General features: G+C 46.1%; 12 protein-coding genes across 12 annotated transcripts; 6 read left to right on the top strand and 6 right to left on the bottom strand.

The window, feature by feature from the left end:
* Positions 1-20: 20 nt before the first annotated feature.
* Positions 21-3,962, top strand: VTP01DRAFT_6958 (uncharacterized protein; the record flags this gene model as incomplete). Its single annotated transcript, XM_069385916.1, has 13 exons — positions 21-464; positions 525-1,085; positions 1,153-1,187; positions 1,831-1,960; positions 2,018-2,166; positions 2,234-2,259; positions 2,324-2,459; positions 2,526-2,594; positions 2,656-2,916; positions 2,985-3,102; positions 3,157-3,392; positions 3,444-3,663; positions 3,729-3,962. The coding sequence occupies 13 exons, from the start codon at positions 21-23 to the stop codon at positions 3,960-3,962; spliced, it is 2,619 nt and encodes an 872-aa protein (XP_069243331.1).
* Positions 3,963-4,043: 81 nt separating this feature from the next.
* On the bottom strand, positions 4,044-5,831 carry VTP01DRAFT_6959 (uncharacterized protein; the record flags this gene model as incomplete). Its single annotated transcript, XM_069385917.1, has 4 exons — positions 4,044-4,291; positions 4,360-4,498; positions 4,607-5,289; positions 5,360-5,831. The coding sequence occupies 4 exons, from the start codon at positions 5,829-5,831 to the stop codon at positions 4,044-4,046; spliced, it is 1,542 nt and encodes a 513-aa protein (XP_069243332.1).
* A 373-nt stretch (positions 5,832-6,204) lies between these two features.
* On the bottom strand, positions 6,205-7,713 carry VTP01DRAFT_6960 (uncharacterized protein; the record flags this gene model as incomplete). The annotated part of the gene is made up of 6 exons (XM_069385919.1): positions 6,205-6,307; positions 6,388-6,727; positions 6,814-7,091; positions 7,161-7,292; positions 7,357-7,612; positions 7,680-7,713. The coding sequence occupies 6 exons, from the start codon at positions 7,711-7,713 to the stop codon at positions 6,205-6,207; spliced, it is 1,143 nt and encodes a 380-aa protein (XP_069243333.1).
* A 515-nt stretch (positions 7,714-8,228) lies between these two features.
* On the bottom strand, positions 8,229-9,245 carry VTP01DRAFT_6961 (uncharacterized protein; the record flags this gene model as incomplete). Its single annotated transcript, XM_069385920.1, has 1 exon — positions 8,229-9,245. The coding sequence occupies one exon, from the start codon at positions 9,243-9,245 to the stop codon at positions 8,229-8,231; it is 1,017 nt and encodes a 338-aa protein (XP_069243334.1).
* Positions 9,246-10,376: 1,131 nt separating this feature from the next.
* On the top strand, positions 10,377-11,221 carry VTP01DRAFT_6962 (uncharacterized protein; the record flags this gene model as incomplete). The annotated part of the gene is made up of 4 exons (XM_069385921.1): positions 10,377-10,407; positions 10,475-10,567; positions 10,626-10,843; positions 10,910-11,221. 4 exons carry the CDS (start codon positions 10,377-10,379, stop codon positions 11,219-11,221), a joined length of 654 nt encoding a protein of 217 aa, XP_069243335.1.
* A 340-nt stretch (positions 11,222-11,561) lies between these two features.
* Positions 11,562-11,834, top strand: VTP01DRAFT_6963 (uncharacterized protein; the record flags this gene model as incomplete). The annotated part of the gene is made up of 1 exon (XM_069385922.1): positions 11,562-11,834. One exon carries the CDS (start codon positions 11,562-11,564, stop codon positions 11,832-11,834), a length of 273 nt encoding a protein of 90 aa, XP_069243336.1.
* Positions 11,835-12,674: 840 nt separating this feature from the next.
* VTP01DRAFT_6964 (uncharacterized protein) lies at positions 12,675-14,644 on the top strand (the record flags this gene model as incomplete). Its single annotated transcript, XM_069385923.1, has 6 exons — positions 12,675-12,795; positions 12,855-12,994; positions 13,053-13,180; positions 13,249-13,748; positions 13,809-13,975; positions 14,045-14,644. 6 exons carry the CDS (start codon positions 12,675-12,677, stop codon positions 14,642-14,644), a joined length of 1,656 nt encoding a protein of 551 aa, XP_069243337.1.
* A 90-nt stretch (positions 14,645-14,734) lies between these two features.
* Positions 14,735-15,154, bottom strand: VTP01DRAFT_6965 (uncharacterized protein; the record flags this gene model as incomplete). The annotated part of the gene is made up of 3 exons (XM_069385924.1): positions 14,735-14,751; positions 14,818-15,027; positions 15,088-15,154. 3 exons carry the CDS (start codon positions 15,152-15,154, stop codon positions 14,735-14,737), a joined length of 294 nt encoding a protein of 97 aa, XP_069243338.1.
* A 192-nt stretch (positions 15,155-15,346) lies between these two features.
* VTP01DRAFT_6966 (uncharacterized protein) lies at positions 15,347-16,036 on the top strand (the record flags this gene model as incomplete). Its single annotated transcript, XM_069385925.1, has 1 exon — positions 15,347-16,036. One exon carries the CDS (start codon positions 15,347-15,349, stop codon positions 16,034-16,036), a length of 690 nt encoding a protein of 229 aa, XP_069243339.1.
* A 92-nt stretch (positions 16,037-16,128) lies between these two features.
* VTP01DRAFT_6967 (uncharacterized protein) lies at positions 16,129-17,467 on the bottom strand (the record flags this gene model as incomplete). The annotated part of the gene is made up of 4 exons (XM_069385926.1): positions 16,129-16,434; positions 16,487-16,564; positions 16,625-17,099; positions 17,157-17,467. The coding sequence occupies 4 exons, from the start codon at positions 17,465-17,467 to the stop codon at positions 16,129-16,131; spliced, it is 1,170 nt and encodes a 389-aa protein (XP_069243340.1).
* A 1,171-nt stretch (positions 17,468-18,638) lies between these two features.
* VTP01DRAFT_6968 (uncharacterized protein) lies at positions 18,639-19,515 on the top strand (the record flags this gene model as incomplete). The annotated part of the gene is made up of 2 exons (XM_069385927.1): positions 18,639-18,884; positions 18,949-19,515. The coding sequence occupies 2 exons, from the start codon at positions 18,639-18,641 to the stop codon at positions 19,513-19,515; spliced, it is 813 nt and encodes a 270-aa protein (XP_069243341.1).
* Positions 19,516-19,642: 127 nt separating this feature from the next.
* VTP01DRAFT_6969 (uncharacterized protein) lies at positions 19,643-20,694 on the bottom strand (the record flags this gene model as incomplete). The annotated part of the gene is made up of 5 exons (XM_069385928.1): positions 19,643-19,760; positions 19,819-20,069; positions 20,124-20,353; positions 20,412-20,525; positions 20,583-20,694. 5 exons carry the CDS (start codon positions 20,692-20,694, stop codon positions 19,643-19,645), a joined length of 825 nt encoding a protein of 274 aa, XP_069243342.1.
* Between the last annotated feature and the right edge of the window lie 281 nt (positions 20,695-20,975).

A 20,975-nucleotide genomic window follows, 5' to 3' on the forward strand; every position in this document is an offset into this window, starting at 1 on the left:
TTTGACCGGCTCCTTCCACAATGCTGCAAGAGTTGCCCACCGAGCTTCTCTGTGCAGTCCTGACACAACTAGAATATGACGATCTAGATACACTTTTACAAATTGTCAGCATTGAGCCGATTGTACGGCATCACGTACTTCGGCGTTATCGATTCCACTATCAAGTCAGCTCACTCCTGCGACTTTTTGAGTCATTCACCCCAAGCGAGCGAGAACGCCAAGAAAGCGAAGGGGATCTGGCGAATCAACTTTTACAGCTTATATGTTATTCAGTAGAGAAACAGCCCAAGTTTGAACATCGATCTAAATTCACAGAACTCCTCGACATCATGCAATACCTCGTCGTTAGACGCATACTTTCTCCGGAGTTGCGTCCAGGTCTGGAGAAGGACTATGCTTCCTTGTGCCTTAAGATCCGACATATATACCTCCATACACCTAGCATACGCGTCCTGCACGATCCGGCAAGTCTCTTTTAATATCGAATGTACTTTCGAAAACTGCTGTGCTGACTGCTAGTTTAGAAATATCGAAGACGAAGCACGAAATATCCGCTTGCACCCTTTTTGCCTAGAGATTATACCTGGGTTTGGCGCAGTCAATGCGCTTCTGCCTTAGAAGTTTTACGATCATCAACCTTGGACCGAAAACCGCGGCTAATTCGTGATAGAGACATCAGACTGAGGTTCGCATACTTTTTTGGATCTCTCTTTAAATTAACGAGTCTCTATCTGGAGTCAAACTTGGATGGCACGTTTGAGGAATGCGTCCGGGAAGCTCTCGTTTCCGGAGACGTCGAGTCACTCTTCGTCATGTGCAAAGCAGCCTCTAAACCAGTGGAAGTCTTTGAAATGTGCATGGTCGTCACGCACGCAGGCGAGCAGCTTTGGAACTACCTGGATACGATGGAGGACTGGTTAGCGACTGACCCCACACCGGAGCAGCGAGCACGTTTAGAGCGGAGCAACAATGAAGCTACTGCCGGAGCACGAGATGGACAGGATCAATACACCGACGCATCTCCTCCAGAGTGGCTCATGCCCGAGCGATACAGAGTACATCAAGATACGAAATTGAGGCTTCAGGTACACACCGTCTCAACACACTTGTTCTATTGTAGAGAGCTGAATACTCACGAAAGAGTCTCTGTAGTTAATGAAGAATCTGTATCAAATGGGTTGGCGATGGTTTTCATGACGACGATAACGTTTTTTGCATGTTCCCTGTAATTTAGCATACGTTCGCTTTGATTTTGAACATTGTAACATTCCAACATTCTAAAGCTGCTTACAATTATTGACTTGTAACATTGCACCTTATATTTTATGTTTGATCGAGGTGCTTAAGAGAGCAGAAGTGGCAAAAGCGTCGCGCAACACAAGCTGAAGCAAAAAAGAGCGCATTGACCTACCGTTTCATGATTGTTCCTCTTCCGTCTCACAACAATTTTGTGTTCGAGTCTCTTTCATCTCGAATCTCGGTCCGCCTACATTTCTGTGCCAAGATCAGTGTTTCGAACGCGATCTTTGTCTATAGCTCTTGTGGCAAGCGGCTATGCAACTACCTGTGCAAACAAGACTATATGCTATTTGCAGGTACTTGGGTTATGCACTTTTATCAAGGTACCGTACTAAAGTGTCCCCTGGTAGTTTTGTATCAATAGGCGGGTTTATGGTGAGGATTATATTGAATTGGCACGCAATATTTCGTAGCATAAGATGGCTCATTCTTACCTTGTTCAATTTTACAGTGTGGGTAAGAGAATTGATATTCATAGAAACCAATGTTATTCGCAGAATGTCAAACAAAAGGAAACCGATCGTTCTGTAGGTATGACACTGGTGTCATAACAGCGTGCATTGCAATCCCAATCTTCCGAGAAATATTTTCACTTAACGATGATGCCCACGGTGCTGCAGCTGTCGTCATCTCGCTGGTATCTTCACTGGTCGCATCTTTTGTAAGTTGCTCGCTCTCAATGCACGGCTGTATGTTTTCTGACCGGAGAGAGCAATAGGCATCGGGATTCGTGGCTGATGGCATGGGTCGAAAGAAGTTCTTTTACGTCGCAGCTATATTTCACATTGTCGGGAGCATCATCCAACTCGTCGGAAACCGCTTTGGAGCACTCATTGTAGGACGCATATTGACTGGAGCTACAGTAGGGTTAGTCCTCTCCCGTTTTGTTAATTCATACTTGATGCTGAGCAATGTCTCTCTTTTTGTCTCACAGGATGCTTAGCATGTCTGTCCCGTTGTGTAAGTCAAAGGATGCTAAGTAGCGAAATGGATTACAAGGATACTAAAACTCTTGGGAAACCAGATCAAAGCGAAATTGCCAGTCCTCAGAACCGTGGAAGAATTATCACCTTGTATCAGCTGGGTGTGACCGTAGGCTACTGTTTGTCAAATTGGATCGCATACGGGACAGTCAACATGGACGGCCACGACGCATGGCGGTAATATTACCAAGTCTCAGTGTGCAATGCAACCGTAGCAAAAACTAAAACAATATCTGGAAACAGGATACCGACTGGTCTTCAAATCATGCCTAGCGGATTGTTGCTACTCGGCTTGTTTTTCGTTCCTGAAAGGTACTTTTCAGATATCCATACTTGACAGGAGACCGTACCAAGACTAAGAAGTTCTTAATAGTCCGCGATGGCTCATTGCCCGCGACGAATACGATGAGGCACTTTACATTTTATCATTGCTACGCAGCCGTGGAAATAAGCAAGATACCGAGACACTAATGGAGTTTACAAGCATTGTGCAAGATGTAACCTTCGATAGAACGTTTACGTCTAAAAAGTTTCAAGCCCTGTTTGAAAGAGGAATCGAAAATTATCAAAAACGGACCTTGCTTGGAGCCGGGATTCATACTTTCACCCAGTTCACCGGGTTCAACGCCTTGCTGTAAGTAATTCGATCTCTTAGTATATAAGCAGAACTCGGAACTTATATATTGTATCATTTCCATATAGTTTTTACTTTCCAAGGATCCTTCGGGCGACTGGCATGCCAGAGGTTGATGCAGTTATACTCGGCAGCGCTGTTGCCGGCTTAGTGAATATGGCCGGCACTCTTCCCGTCTTTTTCTTTGTAAGGAACTATATAGCTTGAGAACAAGAAATGATGACTGAGTGCTATGCTTAGATCGATCGGTGGGACCGTAAGCGGATATTAACCATCGGTGCGCTCGTCATGGCGGCATGTATGGTCGCAGTGGCTGCATTGATGGGTGCCTTCTCCACTCAATCGACACCTCCGCAAATTATTGTAAATCCAAGTTCTTCGTTCGACGATATCAGTGTATACATGCGCAGCGACGCAGCGACCTACGCCATCATGGTGCTTCTATGCTTGTTCGTGGCAGTTTATGCATTAAGCTGGTGAGTGACCCTGTTGATACTTCGCATGTTTATCAAGCTGACACCTTCAAGGGGTCCTGCGGGCTGGATATACCCGGCCGAAATATACCCGCAGCTCATCCGTGCAAACGCAATGGGAGTGACTACAGCATCCAGTTACCTTTTTAATCTAATCATAACAATTGTCGCGCCTTTACTATTTGAGTCCATCCAGTGGGGTACCTACTTGCTGTTTGGCTGCTTTTGCATATGCATCGCATGGGTTGTACATCGATTTTACCCGGAAACAAGAGTACGTATCTGTACCTGGTGCCTTCATACCGTAAGCCGAATGCTAAACGAATCATTTGCTCGCAGGGCCGGTCGTTGGAAGAAGTCAACCTTATTTTCAGTGGCGCTCTAATCGATCAGAGACCGGGTGCTCATCACCCAGAGACTGCCGCAGAAGCATTGATGCAACTACAAGAGCTACGTCGCAGGGAAGAGCGGATGAGAGCACGAAGAGCAATGGCACAGTCTCGACAGACTAGTTTTGCAAAGCGATTGACAAGAGTAGAAGACATTGAGAAGCAAGAAACAACCTTACATTGATCAACATCCATACAGTCATAATCAACCATAGCGTGAGAAAGCGAGATTATACTTTGTGTTTCAAAACTTTATGTAATCGGATTAACGACTGCTTAATCGACCTAAACAAAATACAGTAATACTTGCTGCACATAGCATCGCAGAGCCGCGGAAGACCCAAAGCATATCAAGGTACTGATCAATGTAACCTCCAAGCAATGCACCTAGTCCGGTTCCTAAGCCTGCATGGAGAGCACCAAGGACTCCTTGCGCGACAGCGCGTTGTTCAGGGGGGAAAAAGCTATCCATCTCGCTCACAGCAGTGCCCCAAAAGACGGCAAACCCAATGCCTAGACCAAACAAAATTTTGCAGAGTGAGACGATCTCTAGGTGCAAACGCACGTTGATTGTTACGAACCGTGGGTCGTCTGGAGTGCCAATGCGATCAACGTGCTCGGGAGTGAGTCAGCCTTGAGCAAAGTGTAGGCTAAGCAGCGAAGAATAGTGACCAGGTGGGCACCAACAATCAGCCTTGTCACACCCCAGCGCTCGGTCATCTAATATGTCCATTTAATCCTTAGCGTGCATAATAATATGCCACACCTTGTTCACACATGCACACCCAAACAGAATAATATTCTGGGATTTCCCGCAACAAAACTTGCCTGTTTTGCAAAGCAAAAGCATAGTAGCTCAGTGGCTCCTCCAAGTACGCCGGTCCAGCCCATGAGACTTGGGCCCATATGCAGCTCTTGCTTGAAGAACAGGAACAGAAAGTTGATGATCATTGAGAGGGCCATACCAAACAAAAGGGTCGTGAGTAAGAAGGACAGGACACGTGGTGATGTCAGTGTGTGCGAGGATGGCAGCTCGACAGAATCCGAGTCCACGAGGAGACCTGTTAGCGAATGTTCGACGGATGCAACGCGTGACATGGCGAGAGCAAGGTTGACTTCTCCGTTTGCCAAGGCATCTTCAGCTTCTTCACGTATAGTACGTGCCATGGAAACGATCGATCCACTGCTGGTGACCTTGAGCAAAGGGTTCTCGTGCGCGGTCAGATAGTCGTTATCTTCTTGCAATAGCTCTTCGCTTTTGATAACCTGGCCGGCTTCAACGTAGCGGATGACGTTAGACGTCGGCCCTGCCGGAGGCGGCAACAAGCGCGCTTCTTCCTCATTTACGGATTGGTACTTTTCAATGTGGGTACATGCAGCGCAGACGATGAAACAAACAGTCGATCCCGCAAACACGTAGAACAATGCTTCGATCGAATACGCAGAAATAAAAACACCGACCAGCAGAATTGTAAGACCTGTTGAGACCGAGCCCCATAGCCGCTGTTCTCCTGTCGAATAACACGAACCGGTATAAACATTGCGTAATTCACATAGAAAAAAATAAATTACTGTACTTGCCATACAGGATCTTGTTGGGTCCGAGCATCTTGACAACCGCGCTGTCGACCAGAGAAGTGTTGGGAAGTGTAAAGAATGCAAAAGCCAGAGCAAATGCACAAGTTATTACAACGACTCGAGTATTACTGCGGTTATCGTTACTGAAAGATGACAATAAAGTACTAGTCTTGCTTCGGGTATCTTCTTGTTCTTCGGCAACCCAGCGTCCTACCAGCATAATACCCATGACCGCCAGTCCACCGAGGAAGCTTGTGATGGCCATCACCGGACCATGCAAACGCGGCCGCTTGTCAACGAGATATGTCCATAACGGGCAAGCAATCGATTGAATAAAGGGTGCAATGGCTATAGTGAATCCGATCTGGTCAGAGGAAAATCGTAGAACGTCGTGGTAGTATAACGGAAGGTACGGCGGTGCTGCAGACAAGAGTGCAAACACTGTAATATACAAGAGTTTGCAGAGAATATACATTTTACCAAGTGATACGGGATAGGACCTAGAAAGGGCGGGAAAAAGAGCAAGTGATAAGAAAAAGAAGAGGAAAGCAATGCAGCTCAATAGCTCAAAGCTCAGGTCTCGGCCACTTTATATGGATCAACGTAGAAGCTGTTTCATGATTGAATAGCTTAGGTGTTTCGAATATGTCAGGATGAACGCGGGAAATCCGAGCACGTTGACTCGCGGATATTGCGGTGCTGTCATTCCGGTAAACATTTGCCTATTAAAAGGCGTGCACGGCTCTTCTCTGAACTCTAAACATGACCTCCGGGCCAAAGCAAAGATGAAACTCTGCTGCCTTCCTTTTCTTTTTTTATCGCGCACTTTTTGTCCTGCATTTACTTTATTAAGCCTTTTGATAGCCAAGCTCGGTCAACGAACTAGTCAGTGCATCGACAACTTTGGTAATATGCTGGCGCTTGTCATCCATAACAGAAAGACCCATGTGTCTAGTTTTACAATAATGTGTCAATACTCGCAAAAATCGCATTTTCTATCTCTCTTTATCCTATTTCTATTCCTTTCTTACCCAATTCTGAAGTATTGGGTTGCACAGTCCTTGTGCAAACCTCCAGCAATCTGAACGCCCTTGGCAGCCAAACCGGATACCAATTGGCCGACTTGGATGCCCTCTGGCAACCACACAGCGGTCATTCCGTTGGCAGCCAACTCCTCGGACTGAGCTAGCAACTTCAAACCGAGATCTCGGAGGGTCTTGCGGAAGTTGGAAGCAACCTCGCGGTGCTTGTTGAAGCGTTCTTCGATAGGCTGGCTAATGATTTGCTTGAGAGAGGTGTGCAAAGCATAGATCAATTGGACTGCGGGTGTCGCAAAATAGGCAGGCTTGCGGGACTCGTAGGCGTTCATGACTAAGTTCAGATCCCGGTGATTTTTAGTCAGCTAATCATGCCCTCTGACATTCACATCATCATCCCCTGAATTTTCAAGTCCTTACTGGGAAGCCATTTGTTCCAGTTGGAGTAATATGAAGGAACAGGAGTCTTGCGGTTCTTGAAGACTTCAAGGGCATGCTGACTGGCAACGACAATGGAGAGACCGGGGGGAACACCCAATCCCTTTTGTGAGCCAGTAATGACAATGTCCAGGTTCCAAGCATCGAATCGAATTTCCTCCGAGCCAACGGAGCAAACACCATCGACAACTACGAGAGTCTCGGGTGATGCTGCCTTTACAATCTCTGCGACAGACTTGATATCAGACAAGACACCGGTTCTACATGATATTTTTTAGTCAGCAAACGCCCTGTCAATCGCCCCTGATCACATTCCGCGCCACACATACGAGGTGTCAACGTGAGTGACAGTAACCATCTTGTACTTCTTGGCAGCAACTGCTTGCTTGATTTCATCGTTAGAGGGACGGCTGCCGATAGGTGCGCGCAAGTGCGTAATCTTTGCACCATAGGTTTCCAGACTGTCAAACAGAAAACGCGGCCAATTAACCCCCGCATTCGTATCTACCTTATCGTCATACTTACCACTCTGCAAAGTGGTCGCCAAAGTAGCCGGTATTCAGCACAAGCACCTCATCGCCTGCTTCAACCAAGTTGACCATCATGTCCCAGCCAAGAGTGCCAGAGCCGGACACGACGAAAGGCTGTGCCTTTTCGGACAGGACAACCTTGCGCACCATCTCGATGGTTTCGCCGAAAACAGGCACGAAGAGAGGATCGACGTGGGAAGTGGCTGGGGTAGCCATGGATGTCAGGACATCTTCATGGAACTCGATAGGTCCTATAGGCAGCAGAGAAATGATATTAGCAACGATTCCTCGATCTGATACATACAGCCCATGTAATACCTGGAATCATGCAGAGTTTGTGAGGAGCAGCCATGTTGTGTTGTCGTGTACCGGAAGTGAAAGAGATGCAGATTCCACACGAACCTAGCGCCAAACGAATTTTATTTTATCGCCGCTTGCTTTTTGTGGGTACAACTGCTAAACCAAAAGAATAGCTATATTTTGATGGCAGCAGCAACGTTGCAGCATCTTTACTGCACGGCAAGAGTCTTGCTATAACAGAACTACAGGTCATATCTTCACGTAATTTTGACTTGTTTGTTTGGGAGGAGCGTTTAGATATCAACGTAGACGTTCTCGTTCACATAAAGGAGCACGCTAGGTTTCGACGGAGATCCGCATTAAACCGAACAAAGGATAATTATGCGCAGCAAGAGCATGGGAAAAAATGTTCATGCAGGTATAGTACAGAAAGATAGAGACTGTACGAAAATATGTATTTTGTTCGCACTAAGCTTGGTACTTGGCCACTCAGAATGAATTCATGCAAGCCCGAATTGCCGGCCACAGCAAGCTGCTATCAATATACAGAACAGCAAATGATATCATTTACAATTTTTTTAATATGAACGAGTTTACTGGACGACCATCTTCAATCTCTTCAATTGTGTCCACAAGAATTTCTACGTCTTCCATTCCACCATATAGTTGCCGTAGTTCATGCAGTTGGAGCCTGTGATCCTTGCGGGGTTGGCTATATTCGTGCACTCCATCGTCCACGAAATGCGATATCACAAGGAACCCGCCCTTGTTCAGGAGACTCGGTAAATATAGCAGCAACGGACGTACCAAGAACCTTATCGTGAGTACTAGATCGTACTTGGCTTCGCCTAAAAACTGGCTCGCAGGTATTCCCGGTGCAAAGCGTTCCTTTTTCGTCTGTTCTTGCAGCAGCACTCGTTTCTCCGTCTCTTCATCGAATGTTTTCCAGGCACCATCCGCCATGACTTTAGCTTGAGTTACATTCAGGCGATCGGCAACATTCATATTTTCGGCTAGCTTGAACGTTCTATCGACGGCGCCCTTGAGTGAATCGTACGCGGATACCCGCCAGCGTGGGGAATGGCTAAGGATCCAAGCAACGTCCCTTCCTGATCCGCAACCAATATCTAAACAATGCCAGGCATCGTCGCCACGTCTTGCAAGTTGTGATTCAATGGTTGCCATGTGCTTGGCTAGGAACGGACAAGGCTGGAATAGCAGCCATTGCTTTTGTGGAGGTGTATTTCCTACCCATCCTCTTTCTTGCGCTCGTTGCCATTCCTCGTTGTTTTCCTCATACAGTTCTTCTTCTTGAAATACCCACGGACACTGCCAACCGTGTTCTTGAAGCCATGTGGAGCATTCCTCTGGTTGCCCTGCCGGCTGGACCAGCGCGAAGGGAACGTTCTTGGGCGGTAGTTCCGCACATCGCGAGGACAATTGCTGCCAGGGTATATTTGTGGAAGGAACAAGTTGCCGGGTTTGGTACGCGGCTGATGGTCGCAAATCAAGACAAAGGTGGCTGCTGATTGTTGATTGTTTCCATGACGACAAGCGTGACAAGAAGGTGTTCACGGAGGTCATTTTTATCCAATTATTCCGAGTATCGCGCAGCCAGCCTTCATTTTGACGCGGCGCGCAGCAGCTCACGCACGGATGTACGATTCTTTGTCCGACCCTTGAGCTTGAAAGGAGGGGGTTGGCTAGAAATATCGTGCTATCGAATGCAAATGACCAAAAATCTCTTTAGCCAATGGTGTACCTTGTAGATGAGGCGCAAAGTTACGATCTTGTTTTCATTTGTTGGTGATCTGAGTATGCAAAACTATACTCATTTGGAACAAAGTGTAACCTACTCCTCCGAGTTTAAATGAATTGGTATGTTCTAGATATGCATTTTTGGGCGAACACCACGCGAGTGAGTGTAAAGACATTGCAGTTGCAGTAACGCAGTTCAAAAGAAATATTTCATCAGGGACATTATCGAACGTGAAAAAATGAAAAAGGCATACCCGCTGCAGGCTACATCAATGTTTCAAAGTGGAACGGGTCTACTTCAAGGTAGACTGCTGCAGCTACTTGTAGCATATGACTACTTTGCACCTCGATTTAACGAAATTTTTGACGTGAAGCTCTTGACCACACTAAGATAAGGTTTCCCTCTTGTAAGTTGGAGAGCTTGGCAAGCAAGTCTAATTTTTCTCGGATCAAAGCATGCAAACTTCCTACTGCACCTCCTCTGGTTTTGGAAGAAGGAAACGGCTGGATGCATCTGATAAGATCCATCTTGGCCATCGGAGAAGTCCGTGTTGCGTATTTGTTGCATAAAGTTGTGTAATCGTTGCAGCAGCAAATCAGGCGATGAACGAAGCAGCGAGAAACTTTGAAGAGTGTAAGGTTCATCTATGGCTCCATTTTTAGCTTCGACTGGATACGCGGTGGATTCATTTATGAAACTTTCTCGCTAGTATTTGCGAATCCGTGACACGTTTGTGAGACTAGAGTAGTCCAAAGTGGGGAGGTGTGACAGACAAGCTTGACTCTTTCTCTTGATGTCTGTGCTGCTCTGATTGGAGGTCTAAACAATTGCGCCATCGCATCCCAAAGTTCAAAGAACAAGTGCGCATTGCGCAATCCGGCGGGGACGCGTCGACTGTATTTAAAGTCCTGAGCCTCGTCTGAATTTTCTTCTCTTTGTTTCCCGCGATTCTCACAATGGTTCTCCGTCTCGGCTCTGTTGCTCCCGGTAATTTCTCACTGAAGAAGAATGCAACTGTCTAGTTGTGCATATGACTGACGAGACATGCATCTAGACTTTGAAGCTCAAACTACCAAGGGCAATATCAAGTTCCACGAATTCATTGGCGATAACTGGACTATCCTCTTCTCCCACCCTGCCGATTTTAGTGAGTATCGTCTTACTTGCTGCCGACTACATAACTTGTTGCTCACCTTGCTTTCCAGCTCCTGTCTGCACTACTGAGCTCGGTCTCGTTGCCGCTCTTCAGGACGAATTTGACAAGCGCAACGTCAAGGTCATTGGCTTGTCTGCCAACGGTCTCGAAGAACACCGAAAGTGGATTACCGATATCAACGACATCAGCGGTGTTGACCTCCAATTCCCTATCATCGCTGATGCTGATCGTAAGGTCTCTGAGCTTTATGACATGTTGGATCACCAGGTGAGCTGAAGCAGTGCGTGTGAGAATATTGAAGTACAGAAAGCTGACGCGTAAGAACCCATCCAGGATGCCACCAATGTCGATGCCAAGGGTATTCCTTTCACTGTTCGATCTGTCTTCATCATTGATCCCAAGAAGACTATCCGCTTGATTATCACATACCCCGCATCCACCGGCCGTAACTTTGATGAAATCTTGCGCGTCATCGACTCTCTCCAGTTGGGCGACAAGTACAAGATCACCACTCCCGGTAACTGGAAGAAGGGTGACGATGTCATTGTCCATCCCAGCGTCTCCACTGAGGAAGCCCAAAAGATCTTCCCCAAGGGCGTCAAAGTTGTCCGCCCCTACCTTCGATTGACTCCTTCTCCTTTCTAAATGATGAATACCTATCTTTCCTGTAATTATCCTTGAATATTTCGTACGCTGTTGACTGTAACAATTCATGCTTCTATCAAAAAAATATAAAAAGCTTGTTACTTGATAAGAAAATTGTTTATTAGATCGTGGAATACCTTTGTTATCAACATCAATGGATAAACATCAGTATTGCTTGAACTGCACATGGACTTACAGCGAGAGAGGATCTGCTTAAGCTACGCTGCCAATTTTCCGGGCCGCACTTGTTTCGGATCTCCGATTCAAATATGGAAGTGATTTGCGCCAAGTTTGCATTTCGTGTTTCTTTTCCAGTTTTCGAATCACACAAAAGCGCAATATGGATATTGGCCAACTCAAGAACCCATTCTCATCCAAGAGTCAGACTCGAGGCATTCAAGAATCCTCAAGCCCATTTCAAATTGGCGACTATGACGAGCCTGCACAGCCTCAGAATGCTTCGACCGTCGCTTCTAGCGACAACGCCACACCTGCACAGCAGCAACAAGACAAGAGCGTTGGAGTTAAAGCAGCTGAAGCGGCACACCGAGCGGGCGATGCTGTGAAGCAAGGAGCAAACACCGTGGCCGACTTGGGAAGTGGCAAGCAATAGATGAATATCATGTCACCCTTATGATAGCTTTTGAATAAAACGCAAACGTGATGTCTTGTGTGAATCCAGAACTCGATCCAAGTTGACACGTAAATAAGCTACGAATGTCGCAACAAGGCCCGTTTGCTACATTGCTGGGGTAGCATGGAATTCCTTGACTTCTCTGTACCCCCCCTTGGCACAACGGCCCCAAAGCTTGCAAAACGGGAACCTATTCCGGCGGATCATTTCAAATTGCGCTAGTGGCAACATGCACGACGGTACCATTCCGCGGGCGCACGTAATAATCATGATATTTTGTACATATTGTACGCCTTCTTTGTCGCATTTGTTTTACCCGCTCATATAGATACTCTATGCTACTGGGAAGATCAAGCCGCAAGTAAATCGATGGATTTTGGGCCAAGCGAGGATGGTTCAACGTGAGGCTTTAATGTAGCTGCATCAATATTTAGTGCGTAAATGCATCTTATTTCTCTTTCAGATGTTACTATTTATTGTACCTCGTTTCAATTAGTAGAAATCTCTGTGTTCGCAAAGATAAGATTCACTTAAAGTTACGTTCGATCGTAGGAGCAGAACCAGCCTTTTGGTATTGCAGTCATGTTTTCTTCAGGCTGACCGTAGTCGATCTGCACTCGTATGCAAAATGATCTGATTTTATACGCCGCGCCGAAAGAAAGGCATAATATCAAAACGACCAAAAAGGCAAGAAATTCAATGTGCTGCGGAGGAAAGGGACGCGAAGCAAAACGCGCTCGTCCCGCGTTGTGTGGTGGAGTTGAAATGCTCGCCTCTTGGTGGCGGGCGGCATTTCCCTTCTTTGTTTCTTTAAACTCTATGCTATCCGATCAATTGATAGTAAGGCGCGGACCGCTTGCCCGCGTCTGGCTTGCTTCTCACTGGGAGAGGAAGATTTCCAAATCCCAATTCCTGCAAACCAATCTTGAGAAAACCATTAGTAAATATTCTTTTTGCAATACATCACCGGCGTCTCCAACGTGACTAACCTGGTTACAGATGCCATTGCAACCAAGGAACAGGAACTTCTCACTCTGCGTGTTTCCGGCCAGCTGCTTCTCGGTGTTGTCCGTATCTACTCTCGAAAGACGCGTTACCTGCTCGAAGACTGCAATGAAGCTCTTGTCAAGATCAAATTGGTAACATAATCTGTCATTATTACCCATTGTTGTCGTCTTGTTTATGCTTTGCATATAGGCTTTCAAAAAAGGCGATGTCAATATGCCAGATATCCAACACTCTGTCGCCAGCTTAAAGAGCATTACGCTTCCAGAGAAATTGACCGAATTTGATATCTTGTTGCCAGACGAACCCTTCGCAGACATGTACGTACACGTCGGCTTTAGATTTTACAGCGACACTCACAATACGTTCTGTCATCTTTTTCTTGCAGAGATATCGATCCAAAGGACCCCATGTTTGATAGTCTTTCTCAGCTGGCATCATCGCAGGATATCACACTGAGCGACATTGACGGATTATCACAGATTGCACCTCGACAGGATATCACGTTAGCCGGCACTCAAACACAAGAATTGGAGGATGGTCTTCTTAACTTCAATCATGATCAAGTAGAGCAGGGCATGTCGTTTATGGAAGCAGAGCATGGACACGTCGACGATTTGGAGATTGGATTCGACCTGGAAGTTGAAAACCCTCGTCGTGACAATGATCCTGAATTGAGTGCCCAGTTTGAGGATTCATTTGACAGAATGTCTATCAAGGATAACCAACAGCATGATCAGCAGCGGCCAGACCTAGATGTTGGTCCTGATTATGACTTTGGAGATCTGGACTTCAACGTCGATGAGCGACCAGAGGACAATGAAGAGACGTTCCATCAACGTGCAATGGATCCTTTGGATTCCTCACAAAACACCCTAATGCAATCAGGTAAAGTAGTTTCAGTCGAGAGCTTGATATTGCGTTCCAGAACTTAACAACCTTCGTCAGGCGTTGTTCCCGACTTTGATGATAACATGTTATTCGAGGAGACACAATTGCAGGATGCACCGGCACCCGTCCGCCGTCGCCGGCGCCTCATCATTGATACTGTCACCGAGATCCCTCACGAAGAATGCCGACGGATGTTTAATGATACCTCTGCGATTGTAAATAGAGTATGTGAAAACTTTTGCAAATTCGAATGCACCCGCCTTTTTTCGATTCTAACATGTTATCCTGTCTAGAATATAAACCGCCGTTCGCCTAAAAAGAAGAAACAACGAAAGATCGATTGGACAAAAGCAGCAGTTGCTCCCGAGGGTTCCTCCTTGTTCCAGAGAATGGATCGCGAGCGTGCTGCAACTGCTCTCGACGAGGCAGGATCACCCAAAGAACCTCGCTTGGAAGAAATGCCACTTGCAAACGAACCAACACCTGCAGAGACCGAAAACAACGAAGATCGAGACAACTATCTTACACCTGGAGGAAATGATATGGACTTTGACATTGACTTTGGACCAGACAATTGGGATGGCTCTTCCCCGGTGGCGCCTCCAGCCGACGTGGCCAACGATGAAGAACCTTTGGATGAAGGCGCAGCGAACATGAGCATGTACTCGCAAAGCAGTCAGGCGACCATCAGCCAAAACTCTCACGAAACAATGGAAATGATCCAAACCAAGGCAGGCAGTGCAGGAAAAACCAGTTTCCAAGACATTGCACCAAATACCTGCACCAAGTCTGAAGCAGCAAAGAAATTCTATTCTGTTCTGCTCTTGACCACAAAGCGAATGGTAAAGATCCATCAGCAGCGACCTTTCGGTGAAATTCAAATAGCATTGTAGTTGAGACAAGGAGTTCCTTTCTTTCTTTTTGTCGTTTTATTTTCCCTTTTTTCTCTGTTTCCGTTCTTTTCATCGTATAATAACAACATTTCATTTACTGGTATGGACTATGACCATTAATTAGCATTTTTGAGATATCGAAATGCCTGGGAATTGTCTGGAACGGGACTTACCTTCTTGGTCCTTCTCCATAAAGTCAATGTAATCCTTGGCATCAAAGGTTGACACCTGGGCATCCGGGATAGACACAATTAGTGCTTTGAGACCATACTTGACTTCGTAGTTGACTTTTCCGCCGCAACTTTCAACGTCTGCCCGAGCCTGCTTGATCTTGGCATCGTCTGCGGGCTCCTTGATAGCCATTATATAGTCAGTGTATCCGGCTGCAGTGAGTTAGCATAACTGCGTCTGTATATTATATAAACGTTAACTTTGCGACTTACACTCGGCAGCCATTGCTGCCACGGCAAAGAGCAATGCAACAAGAGTGGCAAGAATTGTGAATCTCATGAAAGGAAGACAAAGGTGAAACACCGTGGTCACACAGTCAGTACTTAATTTTAACGTAGTGAGTTTATGCCGAAAAAAGTGATCAGGTCCTTGCCAGGTGTCACATTTTTACCGGGTGCATCTCTTTCTTTCCTTCCTTCTTTTCTTCTTTCTTTTTCGTTATTTTTACTCTAGCTTTGTACGCACACTGATATGAGTGCTTTAATTGCCACGGTCGCGACTATTCTGATCCTGATACCCACAGCTCCTTTACTTGTCTACGTCATCGGACTCTTGCTTCCTGCGAGCCACATTGTGTCTCGCACCTGTACCTTTCGCACAACCAAAGCTCATCTGTGGCAAGTTTTGACAGACGTGGAATCATATCCAAGCTGGCAACAACGAGTGGAACAAGTCACCATCATTGACAACGACGTTGACGAGAAACGGTTGACATTTGAAGAGTTGACTCGAAGGAAAAAGCGTATCTCGGTTATCCATGTCGAGCAAAACCCGCATTGCAAATTGCTGCGTATCCTGGAAGAGTCATCGAGACTCAAGACGCCGACGTTTTCGGGTTCGTGGACGTACGAGTTGTTGGATGAGAGCCAACAACAAGATAGTGACCTTCAGCGTATCACGACGACTCTCAAAATCACGCAGCAAGGACTGATTCAGCGCCCACTCGTGCGCGTCACTCAGATGCTCCTGCTTGGATTCCACTTGCGTATCGATATTTTCCTCAAGGATCTGCAGAATAAAATCGAAAAGGATTTACAGAACCGGCCTCCCGTCGAGTTGCGACGAACATCCACTGACAACAGCGTCAATTTGAACAATTCCAAAATCCTTGATAAAGAATGGGATTTACTGAGCGAAGTCTACGAGCGCAAAGCGCAATGAGAGTGATGCAGATACGTGTATTTACAGTTTAGTGAACAGTTTTGTATGCATACATACATATATATACATATACATTAGCTTGTAGTAATAATCTAGTTGGCAATCTTTTTGAATCTAGCAACAAAGAACCCGCTTGTCCGGCTAACCAGCGGATCAAATCGTATGCAATGATCGTCTATGAGCTTTTGAATCGTGGAGGATGTATTGACAGTTTTAATGGATGCAAAGTGAATGTCGAGATTGTCAATGTTGGGTATATTTTCAATTTTTGCATCAGGGTGATGTTCAAGAAACCACACGACGTTTGCTTCATTTTGCTGGATCGTCAGTGAGCACGTGCTGTATACCATGACACCATTTTCTTTGAGCATAGTCCACCCTTGCTTCATCAAATTTCTCTAAACCATCTTTCAGCCATGTCATCACAGATAAACAGCTCCAAAATCTTACCTGCAACTCGCAAATCGTATCTAGGCGCTTTGGATCCATAAAATTCTTTTCAAATGCATCCCATCCCCATTTCTCATACTATATTAAATGTAAATTTTACATTCCTGTCTCAGCTGACCAGACTACTGATGCTCTCACCTTTAATATATGACTGATAGATCCATCATGTGTGCACTCGGCGTCTACCAGGACTTTATCGTATAGCCTCTGAGAAGTCTGTGGATCAGAGCGAAGCAGTTTCGGCGCCCAAAAGGGTTTGACCGGCTGCATCTTTTGTTTCTTTCCAGGAGGCTGGTTCATATCCAAAATATGCTGGCCTAATCTGGATGGTGGTGGAACTGCAAACTTGGTGCCATCCGCTTCAAACAATCTCGCTCGGCCGCCGGCGCTGTATCGTTTTAGCATTGAACGACAGGTGGCTAAACGATGGGCTGCTAAATCCACCCCAGTCACCGTGCCAGTTCCCTTGTCTCCTAGCAAGTTTGCAATCATGCAAAGCTTCGCACCCGGCGCACAGCACGTATCCAGGACATGGTCGTCGCATTGTATCTCCAGTGCTTCAACCGCAACTGCCGAGCTCAAGTCGATGCCAAATATAGCCGCCTGCTTGTAACTAACATTCCTTCAGCCCACAGCGAAAAGAATCTACCACCAAATTCCCAATATTTACGCTTCAGTGTCAACGAGCCTGTTCTTGGCTCCAATGAATCCGAAAAATCCAGGTCGACCTGCAACGTTCCAAACACGCTCGGTACCGAGCTGACGCTGTAAATCTTCCAAGGATGGTCGTTTATCTTGTTCAATTTGCGTATTCCAGCGCACGTAACGAGGCAGATCGCTGACGGTGTAGATCGCGGGATCAATGTCGTTTGTCTTTAAGAACTTTTGGAACGACTCGGGAAGCTGGCTAATGTCAAACATATTTGCCGCCTGGATCGACTCGAGACCACCACTTCCGCTCGATTTCGAGGATAATTCCATTCTACCTTTAAAAAGTGGAAGGATGAAAATAGGAACAAGGAGAAATAGGTCCGACGAACAGTTGCAAACTGGACATGAAAAACGGCTTAGACATGATCCGTCTACGAGAAGCAGCTTTAGCTTAAGTACACAGCTACATATCGATCATAACTTTGGAAAATGGTAAAGGGATTTATTACGCGCATCGAGAGCTTGTTTGTTGTGTGATTATGGGTGTACTGTGTTTTCATTTTCGTATTTTTGCATTTTTGTTGTCCAGAATTTAGCCGGTTCATGAAGCCTTGAATGCATAGGAGAGCATCCTCGGTGATTAACCACGGCGCATATTCGCTATTCCCAGTCTCTTATCTTCCAAAGGAAGAAAAAGAGTATTTCCACTAGCCACGAGGTCAAGCCCGGTGAAAGCCTGGGTTAACTGCAATGTGGCAAGGTTTCAGGCGCCTCCACGCTTTTATATGAACATGGGTGTGGCTTTGCTGTATTGAGAGTCAGCTAATTCAAATAAACAAAAGAAACCACAACTCGGTTTGCGTTCCAGAGGCAAACCAGCCACGGGCTGAGTTGCGCGTACGTTTCTACAACACAAAACGAAGGGAAGTTGGGGCTTGCAGACGCCAGATTATCTTATGAAGGAAGTCTCGTCCCATGGGCTATTGCATTTGCCCCCTTCCTGCGATCAACATTTAAGAGCAAACTTTGAGTCCGGTTGCATAGAGTTGACTCGTCAACGTGTTGTATCCGGAATTTCGTTTGGTACAGCTTCTTGTAAAACACGCAGATGCTCTAAAGACAATGAAGACCCAGCAGTTTGTTTATGATCGTTCGTATCCTGCAGCGTGGCTGGCCATTCTTGTCGTTGTTGCTTGTTGTTAATAAGGGTTGTTAAATACGCGCGTCTTTCACAATGATCTCGAGCAGCTTAAGCTGGCTGCTCAGATATTATACTGTTTCCATGCTATCATCTTAATGCGTATTGTTGGTGTCGAGTCTGTGCCAAGTTTATTTGTTTTTAGAGGGAACTGTCCGATGGAACTTGCTGGCTGCAAGGTCCTTAAGTGAAAGCGGGCGGAGCTTTGTGGGGACAAATGCAGCTGACTCGGCCCACACAGGCCTACAATCCAACTGTGGTCAATCCTTTTCCTTTCCGCTCAACAATTCTGTAATCTTTGCCATGGACAGGTTTGATCTTGAGGAATTGTGCCCTCCCGACGATATTCCGCCAGAACCGCTCTCGACGGGCGGACGATTGGCAAGCAAATTGGGAACCCTCGATCTGGACGAGGAGGAGCTTTTGAATGGTTACCACCGACTGCGTCCGCCATTGGAGGCACGCTACAAATGCAAAAGCAAAAGCGCAGCCATCCTTAAGGCACTGACCAAGGCTGCCAAAGAGGATGAGGCCGATGATAACAGCTTGGTATGGGAAATATTGCCCCTTTCATATCTTGACACTCTGACTAACATTTGATTTGGTATGTTAGGACGAGGTGCAGTCATCCCAGGACCAAAATGTCGTATATGCTTCTTTCTGGAACGATGACGAGGAAGGACAAAACGATCAAGGCAAACAAGAAAACTCTCACATTGATCGCACCATGAGCTGGATGACATGCATTTACCACGATAACAGAAAAGATGATTGTGATGACGCAAAGCGCAACAGAAACAACACGGTGGATGCCTCTAATCCCATGCTCTCCGTCAATGCACCGGTCTCAGAGACAAAAGAGAACGTTGCACCCTCATCCATCAACAACAAGAATGGCCACCACGGCTTGAAACGTCCCTACGATATATCGGCCATCAATGAACTCAGGGACCGGATGAAGAGGATCCCACTAGCACCTTTACCACTAGAGGATTTCCCGACCAAGATAATCTACAACGAACATTCTCCCAAAAAGAGAATTCACGTCTATGATCGCAGTGGCGAGTATGCTATCAGCGGCGGTCTAATGACTTCACCACTCTTTCGCAAAGGTAAAGACCGTATGTTCCCTGCAAAACGCACCCAGTCCTCGTCCCTCTCTTACCGTACTATTTTCTGAAATGTCTCTGATTTTCCTATCGCTCTCCCTTTCCCTTTCCGTATTCGTATCCGTTACTTGTATGCCATTGTGAGTTGAAACAAATATACATATAGTAGTTGCGTATTGGTTTATATATGTGTAAGCTCTATGATAGAGTAGTGTTGAATGAGGGTGGAGGGGTGATGCCAAGGTCTTTGCGAAGATTCTCGATAGGTGTGTGGAAGTGCTTCTCAAAGTAAACAGTCATCAGAGGTACGGAATCGCTGGTTCCAAACCTGGTTAGATTGGGGGTCCTCCGCGCAAAGCATCAATATTACTAACCTGCCACACTGTAGAGCCCAAGGCACGTAGACATTGAAGAGCCGTCTACGCGCCTCCCATGGTACAATGAAGGGTCCAACCAATGAAGATAGCATATTCATAGGTAAACCGGTTTGCACCCATTCAAACCATTTCAGAGCCAATTCTTCTTCAACCGTGACTCCCAGACCAGTTAACGTATGGACAAAATCATGTGCTTGTCGATACCTTTGCATGACGTACGCTAACTCTTCATCGTCAATAAAATGCACCTACCATCGAAGTTTAAGCACATTTTGCATCGATGTACACTCAAAAGGCCTTACTGGATCTCTCGTATCAGGTGTCACTCCTTGTTGATCTAGCCAGGATACATATTCGTGACCGAATGTTCCTGGAGCACACGTGGCTCGCAGATTATCGAAGTCAATGGTGCTAGTATGCACAATAGGACGCTCCCGAAGAATCTTTCTTCCACTTTCAGATTCCAGCATCTGTTCGCGCATCTTTTCGAGAGCCCGTTTGCCTGTCGTTTCTCCCAGTGTCGCAACCATATCTAAAGAGCATCGTTTTAACATGTTGAATTTATATAGTTGTGGACAGCATAATCGGACCTCCTCGCTTGGGATTTGCAAAGGCTGCGAAGGCAGATCCAATTGTCAAGAGCGTCCGCTGCGTCGTTGTGATCGGGATATGGGTATCATACAATTTCCTACTAGAATACGCAGCTTGGATGTCTGTGAGTTGATAGTTCCAAACTCTTGCGTCATTCCACGTAGCCCTACCTGCTCCTTCAGAGGAAATGGCACTAGTACTCAGTGAACGGAAACCATGGCATCGCAGAGCAGGTACTCTTGATCGTGCAATTGTGGCAACGAGCCGTCGTCCAAAGATCATTTCAAAGTTTCAAACAGTTGACAACACAAAATGCGGAAAATCAATGTCTGTGCTGACAACAATTGATCAAGATAAAAAAAATCACAGAATCTACAACAGTGCCGAAGCGTACGTATCGCATGTCGTACTGCGGTACTGTATATTATCATCGAGCGCTGTCATTTGATATTACATTACAAAGTAGATTGCATTCTCGATAACAGTGGGTAATTATCGAGATCATATTTTTGAGCAGAGGCTCTTCGATAGCCGACTTTATACATCGTCCTATTCTCACATCT

This window comes from Rhizomucor pusillus (assembly GCF_041956525.1).
Source record: "Rhizomucor pusillus strain CBS 183.67 unplaced genomic scaffold VTP01scaffold_3, whole genome shotgun sequence".
Taxonomy (NCBI): domain Eukaryota; kingdom Fungi; phylum Mucoromycota; class Mucoromycetes; order Mucorales; family Lichtheimiaceae; genus Rhizomucor; species Rhizomucor pusillus.